The sequence below is a fragment of the Abrus precatorius genome, unplaced genomic scaffold (assembly GCF_003935025.1).
Source record: "Abrus precatorius isolate BTA unplaced genomic scaffold, Abrus_2018 Scaffold2, whole genome shotgun sequence".
NCBI classification, from domain to species: Eukaryota; Viridiplantae; Streptophyta; class Magnoliopsida; order Fabales; family Fabaceae; genus Abrus; species Abrus precatorius.
Window position 1 is genome coordinate 13152402 of NW_020874362.1, and position 8571 is coordinate 13160972.

An 8571-nucleotide genomic window follows, 5' to 3' on the forward strand; every position below is an offset into this window, starting at 1 on the left:
CTTGTGTCTCACTCCATATTTTGCTAAGACTGAGTCAAGATATTTGTTACAAAAATGAGTACATCCATCACTTAGTAAGAATCTAGGTACTTCAAACCTAGTGAATATATTTCTTTTGATGAAAGATATCACCACTTTAGCATCATTGGACCTTGTTGGGATGGCTTCCACCCATTTAGACACATAGTCTACTGCCACAAGTATATATTCATGAGAAAAGGACGTGGGAAATGGTCCCATGAAATCAATTCCCCAAACATCAAACATCTCCATTTCTAAAATATTGTTCAAGGGCAGTTCATGCTTTCTAGAGATATTGCCTGTCCTTTGACACTTGTCACAGCTTTCAACATAATTCTTGGCATCTTTAAACAATGTTGGCCAGAAAAATCCTGCTTGCAAGACTTTTGCAGTAGTCCTTGAGCTACCATGGTGGTCTCCATATTCTGAGTTATGACAATGCCAAAGAATTTCAGCTTGTTCTTCTTGTGGTATACACCTTCTCAATAGACCATCTACCCTTATTTTGAACAAATAAGGGTCTTCCCATACATAAAATTTGCTGTCATGCAGAAATTTCTTTCTTTGTTGCCAAATAAACTTTGCTGGAATCAGTTGAGTGGCCTTAAAATTTGCTAAATCAGCAAATCAAGGTGATTCTTCCACCACAAATAATTTCTCATCTGGAAATTCTTCATTGATGTCCAAAGAATTAGAGTTCAAACTGTCCAATGGCAGTCTAGACAGATGATCAGCTACTCCATTTTCCTTGCCCTTTTTATCTCTAATTTCCAGCTCAAATTCTTGTAGCAGCAGAATCCATCTCAGCAATTGATATAGCTTTATCGAACACTTATCAAATGCACAAGGTTTTCGCAATTATTTGTAGAATAATGTCAACCAAGGTCAAATTCTCAAGGACACGTTTGTATCTAATTCTTCTTTGCCGAATTGTTAAAATGAAACAAAAGATTAGGGAATTTTGAGAGTTTAAGAATAATCTGATCAAATGCATAAAATTCTGGAATAAAAGAGAAATCTAATGAGAATTAATTGATCCACAAGTCATAGGTTCATGTAAACAACATCCTTCATTGTTTCCCTAATTTGAACATCTAATCCATTAACTAATTCAATCGAATTTGGTAACAAACTAGATTATGAATTTGACTAATAGATCTATCAATCTAATTCAATTTCATGAATCAAACTACAATCGCAATTCAATTCAATTCCTATCTCTAAACGTTATCAATATCTTGAAAAACGAAAGAGAAAAGGAGAAAAGAGAATTCAAACTTGGAGCCACTCTGAATCTTCCTTGCAATTCCCTATTCCTTGTGTATCAATCCGAGAAGCCTAGCCTTCCATTGAATCCAATGTTCAGCCAAGTCAAGAAGAGAGAAGAAGAAAGAAGAAAACGAAAAGTCACACCAAGAGAAGAGAGAGAATTCGAGAGAGAATTTTAGGAGCCAAAACCGAATTTTTAAAAGTGTGTTAAAACAAAAACCTAAAAAAACAAAAACAACCTTCAAAGTGGAGCCTCTAACATATTAATAGGCACCACTTATGATCAGATCCAACACTAAAAGGAAGGGCCCACAAGTGTGATTAAACAGCCCAAATTACAAGCTAATGAAATGTTAATACAAATGAAATGAAATTACAAGAACAAAATTCGAATACAAAATTTCCTGCACAATTTTCCTAACTTCAAAAATTCATAGAAAATAGAAAACAGCTTCCATTTGGACGATCTGCACATGAATTTTATAGCCCAGAAAATGAGGAATCCAATGAAACTGGAATCAGACCGAACGGACATCTGTGGAAAAAGTTACGATCAAAACAGTGAGTGCAGGTCTGAAAACAGAATTTAGACATTAATTGAAATTTAGTTCCTATCATCCAATTAACTAGGAAATGCCATAATTTGTGAAATAAGGGAACATGAAAGGTAATTTACACACTCTAAAGGATTGAAAATGTGCACAAATAATGCATGCTATCAGCAATCTTGGCTTGGCATCTTGCTTTGACAACAAATATTTAAGTGCAGAATGGTTAGTATATACTATTACTTTTGATCCTATCAAGTATGATCTGAATTTATCAAAGGCAAACACAATGGCAAGGAGTTCCTTTTCAGTAGTTGTATAATTCACTTGTACAGATTGGAATAATAGATCACATGCAATTTCTTGTCTTTTCTCTGCCCTAGAACAGCTCCTACTGCACTATCACTAGCATCATACATTAATTCAAATGGTAAATTCCAATCAGGTTTGGCTAGAATAGGTGCAGAAATGAGTTTCTCTTTTAAAACAGAAAATGCATACAGACATGATTCATCAAACATAAATTCAGTTTCCTTGACAAGTAAATCACTAAGAGGTTTTGCTATTTTTGAAAAGTCTTTTATAAACCTCCTATAAAAACCTAAATGGCCTAAGAAACTCCTAATTCCTTTAATATTAATTGGTGGAGGTAGTTTACTAATGACTTCAATTTTTGCTTGGTCCACCTCAATTCCTTTTTCAGAAATTCTATAGCCAATGACTATTCCCTCTTGGACCATAAAATAACACTTTTCCCAATTCAGCACTAAGTTTGTATCTTGACATCTCTGTAAAACAATGGACAAATTAGATAGACAATCATCAAAAGAATTGCCAAATATAGAAAAATCATCCATGAAGACCTCAATGGTCTTTTCTACTAAATCTGAAAAAATGGACAACATGCACCTTTGGAATGTGGCTGGAGCATTGCATAATCCAAATGGCATCCTTCTATATGCAAATACTCAAAATGGACATGTGAAGGCAGTCTTTTCTTGATCTATAGGGTCCACCGCTATTTGATTATAGCCTGAATATCCATCAAGGAAACAATAAAATGCATGTCCAGCCAATCTTTCTAACATTTGATCCGCAAATAGTAATGGAAAATGATCCTTCCTTCTTGCATCATTAAGCTTTTTATAATCAATGCACATGTGCCAACCCGTGACAGTTTTAGTGGGTATTAATTCATTCTTTTCATTTGCCATTACAGTTATTCCTCCTTTCTTAGGAACAACTTGAACTGGGCTAACCCATTGACTATCCGAAATTGGGTAGATTATCCCTGCATCCAATAGCTTCATTACCTCTTTTCTAACCACTTCCTTCATGGCTGGATTTAACCTTTTTTGTGACTGCACTACTGGCTTGTAGTTGTCCTCAAACATAATTCTATGTCTACAAAAGGATGAGTTAATACCTTTCAAATCTGAGATGTGCCATCCAATTGCAGATTTGTGATTCCTTAAAATTCTCAGCAACTTTTCTTCTTCTTCTCCCTTGAGATTATTGCTTATAATCACTGGATATTGATGTCTTTGATCTAGAAAAGAGTACCTCAAGTGAGACAGTAATTGCTTCAGCTCAAGTTTCTCCACTTTCTCTTCTTTCTCTTCTTTTTTAAGCTCCCCTCTTGCTGAATTTTTGGATAAAGGGATAATAGGCAGTGTTTCAAGTTGCTGCACATATTCCATGAATTTTTCTTCTCTTTTTACAGCAGCTTGTGCATTCCCTGCAACTATAATTTCCCTTAACATAGAAAATTCATCAACATTATCAATTAATTGAGGAAATGACATAGATACTAAAATATCAACTCTCATACAAGTACTATCATCACTAGGATGTTTGAGTGCTTCAAAAATATTAAATGTAACCTTTTCATGCTGCACTCTAAGCATTAATTTCCCTTTTTGCACGTCAATCAAAGCTCTCCCTGTAGCTAAGAAAGGTCTGCCCAATATTAAATGAATATCGGCATCCACCTCCATATCTAAAATGACAAAATCTGCAGGGAAAATAAACTTGTCAATTTTTATCAATAAATCCTCTACAATACCATATGGATAAGTAAATGATCTGTCCGCAAGTTGTAGAGTGATGCTTGTTGGCTTGACTTCCTCTATTCCAAGCCTTTTCATTATGGCAAGAGGCATAAGGTTGATGCTTGCCCCAAGATCACACAAAGCTTTTCCTATTGTGCAACTTCCAATACAGCATGGAATGCTGAATGAGCCTAGATCTTTTAATTTTTGAGGCAGCTTTCTCTGCAAAATAGCACTACATTCTTCAGACAAAGGGACTGTCTTGTCATTTTCTAACTTTCTCTTCTTGGACAGCAACTCCTTCATGAATTTTGCATATGAAGACATTTGTTCTAATGCTTCAGCAAATGGTATATTAATTTGGAGCTTTTTGAAGACGTCTAGAAATCTCTCATATTGCCTTTCTTGCTTAGGATTAGTGACTCTTTGTGGATAAGTTAGTTGCTTGTATTTCTCTTCATCTAGAGGCTTGTTTGAATCTTCTAAAATTTGCCTCTTTGTTCTTCTCACAGTTTTAGGGAAGGTATCCATTTCTGAATTTTCTCTTTTTAATAGAGTGAAGTTCCCTTCTTCTAGTTCAAATTTAATCTTCTCCTCTTCCTTGGTTTTCTCTCTCTTCTCGGCTAGTTTTGGACTACCCACAACAGCTCCACTCCTAGTCATCACAGCTTGGCATTGTTCTTTTGGATTTATAACTGTGTTGCTAGGAAATCTCCTATCTTCTCTGTTGGACAGTTGCTCAGCTAACTGTCCAATCTGTGTTTCCAACTTCTTCATGGAAGATTCTTGATTCTTGAAGCTTGTTTGTGTTACTTTCATGAATTGCAGCATGATTTCTTCCATTTTGTTCAGTCTTTCATTCAGTGGTTTAGAAAACCTCTGATTTTTTTGAAGTTGGTTGGCTAGATACCCTTGGAAAAAAGGTTGTTGAGTTGCTGGTCCTGCATTTTAAAATGGAACAGCAGAGTTAGAATTTTTCCAATTAGAATTTTGGTTATTCCAGCTATGTTGCTGCTGGTTTCTATTGTTAGAGAATTGAAAACCAGGAGAAAATGAATATTGTTGTCTCTGAAAATTCCCCATATAATTGACTTGTTCTTGAGATTCAGAATTATTTCCATCACAAGCTCCGTTTACATGATTCCCTCCACAAAAATCACACACAAGTGGAGTATTCTGGGTTGATGCAGCTTGTAAGTTGCTGATTTGTTGGGTGAGTGCAGCTATTTGCTCAGAAAACAATTGATTTTGCAGCTGATTTTGAGTCAAAAAAGTCTCAAGAAGTTTTGCCTCATAGCCATTACTACTTGTTGATTGTCTCAAGCTACAGCTTTGATGCATGGAGGTGGCCATCATATCTATAATTCCTTGAGCTTCTAGTGATTTGGTGTTCAAAGAACCTCCTGCAGCTGCATCAATCATGGTTGCAGTTGCTGGATTCATCCCATTATAGAAAGTTTCAAGTTGCATCCATTCCAGTATGCAATGATGTGGACATCTTCTCAAGAGTTCCTTGTATCGCTCCCATGCCTCATATAAGGTTTCTCCCTCTTGTTGCATGAAGGATGTGATCTCTCCTCTTAACTTTGCAGCCTTAGAAGGTGGAAAATATTTAGAGAAAAATTTATTGACTAGATCTGTCCAAGTAGTTATGCTTCCTTGTGGTTGGGCTTGGAGCCAACATTTTGCCTTGTCCCTCAAGGAAAATGGAAACAATCTTAATCTGATTGCATCTTCGCTAACTCCATTGATCCTTATAGTATCACATAACTACAGAAAATTAGAAACATGCAAGTTAGGATGATCTAAAATTAAACCAGAAAATTGATCTTGTTGAACTAAGTGAAGTAAGGCAGGCTTAATTTCAAAATGGTTGGCTTGAATGGTTGGTCTGACAATAGAAGAACTGTATCCATGCATATTAGGTACTCCATAGTCTCCTAAAGTCCTTTGTCTATGTGGTTCAGCCATCTTTGCTTCTGAATTTACAGATGAAGTTGGAGAATTGATGGATCGATTTTTCACTACTCGTTATGCACAAAGATTGTCGTTAATCCTCATCAAATATGCAAGATATAAATGCAATATTAGGGTGTTGTCCTAGGTTATCTCCAAGGAACTTTTGGTTGGGAACATACATTGAACAAGTGTAAACATATATTTTAAAGCAAGTAAATTGGGGGGAGGTTTGTCAATTTCTAGATTTTAATAAAGAACAGAATGTAAACTAATGAAATTCAATCAATTAAAAAGAGTAATCCCTAGTCAATGAATGAGTTCTATCCCTATTCTTTCAAATGATTCAATAATCCTCTATTTTTTCCTTGAATTAAGTTAATTTAACAAGCGAAAATTAACTTTAGTATCCCAATTAAAATTAAGCATCTTAATGGGCTCCAATTCTCTATCCCTAAGATTAAGCAATCTCAAAGATTAATCAAAATTAAGCAATTTTAGATTAGAATTTCGTTGGGTAATTTAGGGTTCATTAAGCAATGTTCCCCTCATGCAAATTTCATTTCATTCAGAGATTGGGGTTAATAAATCCAAGAAAAGAAAGAGTGATATTGCCATTAAACTCAAGAATTCAAGAACCATATGAGTTGACTAGGAATTACAAGAGAATTTAGCCCTCCATATGGATGGGCTTCACAAATGAAAGAAGGGAATGTAGAAACGTAAGCAACATTAATGTAAAATCAAGGAGAATCAAAGGGAAATTGGAAATTAAAACCTATAATGGATCCCTGGCTGTCACCCAAGAATCCTAAGCTCTGCAAAATGCTCCAAAAGTGGTAAAAGAATCTAAGGAAAAAATGAATCTCAGTACCCTAATTTCTAAAAGTCTATATATACTAAGTCTGACATGGCCCCATAGTGATCACTCTGTAAAACAAGAGAGTAAACACGCACAACAACTTTAGCTTTTTCCCTTTCTGGAGTGATTACTCTCATTTCTGAGAGTAAACACGCGCATGGCACTTCCTTTTGGGCGTCTCTAGAGTGATTACTCCCATTTCTGAGAGTGTTTACGCGCAGGACACTTGGGGTCTGGGGCTTCTAGAGTGATCACTCTGATATCTGAAAGTGGTTACTCTGGCCTATCCCTTGAAACCAGCTCCCTGGAGTGATTACTCTGGTATCTGATAGTAGTTACTCTGAGTTCATATTTTTTTCAAAGAGCCAAAAATTCATGAAATTTGTCTAGAATTTCCTGCACAATTATTCAAATGATCAAAATTGCAAAATATATTCACAAAAATTAATGGAAATAAGACAAAAATTAAGCTATTGTTTTCTACCTAAATAAGATTTTAATGTTATTTACAGCCTCTAAATCTATTTTTTTCTATTAAAACTTTATAAAAACCAAACAAAATATCTATAAAGTGTGGATTCATCACAACCCCAAACTTAGACTTTTGCTTGTCCTCAAGCAAACTAAAACTTAAGAAAATTGAAGGTAAAGGGTTGGATTTATCCAAAAATTTTCTCAAAGATTTCCATTCCAATCTTAGACTCCAATTAGCACTTCCAATATTTTCAAAATTATGGATTCATTCAACAAAACAATCACACTCATATCATCTATTTTCATGCAAAATCCCACTAAACCAAAACAAAAGTCCAGCAAGGTTTCATGCAGTCCACACAATGCAAAGAAATCATCCAGCTCACAGTATAGTATTTCACTCTCACTCATTAATATTGTAGGCTCAGTGTTTCTCTCAATTCATGCATTTTGCCTCACCCTACCATATGCTTGCCCATATTCTCAATTTCTTTTGCCTAGATACAATGAACCACCTATCATAAGGGCTTTGTTGGTCACAAATGTGGTTAGGTTAGGTTCAATTTTTTATCAAGGAATGGCAAAAGCTCAAGTGGGTTTTTAAGAAAGGAAAATTCTTTTGAGTGAATGAGCACAATAACTAGAATGGAATGCACTAAAGGATGCAATTTATGAGGTTTAGGCATTCTTTCATCATTTTTTTTATTTTGCCTTATGTGGAACTTCTTTTTCTATCAAAAAGACTTGCTGTATTTTTCTTTTTCTTTTCCTTTTTCCTCCATTCCTTCATTTTATTATTATTATTTTTTTTGATTCGTTGGACTTTGGCAATCATTCTTTTCTTCAAATTCAAGCATTTTTTTTTGACATGTAATATGGACATGTATAATGCTCACCACCCCAAACTTAAGATCTTGCTTGTCCTCAAGCAACTATAGTCAAAATTAGCACCCCAAACTTAGTTTCTTGCAATCATTCTTGACGCAACTCAAAAGAAATATCTCTCTTAAGGGAAGGAAAATATGTTGGCAGGCTAAGTTTAGCAAAAGAAGGGAGTGTAGAACAAAGGAAATTTGGTGGGGGGTGTTCTGGGGTGGATATGTGCAAAGAAGGCCTCAATCATCCAGATGAAAAATTGTACAATGCATATTCAACTAAGAAACAGGGCAAGTTCTAGAAGATGAATGCAAAAGTACATGTAATGTGCACACAAAAAAGAATTTTAAGGCCCAATTCTCTACCATGGTAAAAGATGATAATTTCTTAGCAACATGTGAATACAGTTCACCTTACAGGAAACTACGTTCAGTGTGGTAAGAACGATAATTGTTGACAAAACAGAGAATGATTGAGTTGAATAGGAAGTGTGATCAAAATATAAAATCAGAAT

The 8571-nt window shown here is 35.1% G+C and overlaps 1 protein-coding gene and 1 non-coding gene across 2 annotated transcripts; one reads left to right on the forward strand and one right to left on the reverse strand.

Annotated features, from left to right (window-relative positions):
- Positions 1-4837: 4837 nt before the first annotated feature.
- On the reverse strand, positions 4838-5860 carry LOC113859484. Its single transcript, XM_027492246.1, has 2 exons — positions 5786-5860; positions 4838-5659 (listed from the first exon to the last, which is right to left on the reverse strand). The coding sequence occupies exons 1-2, from the start codon at positions 5858-5860 to the stop codon at positions 4838-4840; spliced, it is 897 nt and encodes a 298-aa protein (XP_027348047.1).
- Positions 5370-5476, forward strand: LOC113860340. The gene has a single exon (XR_003503792.1). It is a non-coding gene; the product is annotated as a small nucleolar RNA R71 (small nucleolar RNA).
- Positions 5861-8571: the final 2711 nt, after the last annotated feature.

Excerpts from the sequence above, each read along its gene's own strand:
- LOC113859484 (XM_027492246.1), bottom strand. The coding sequence starts at position 5,860 with ATGGCTGAACCACATAGACAAAGGACTTTAGGAGACTATGGAGTACCT. Across the intron at positions 5,660-5,785 it reads ATGGATACAGTTCTTCTATT|TTATGTGATACTATAAGGAT; the intron begins GTCAGACCAACC and ends AATTTTCTGTAG.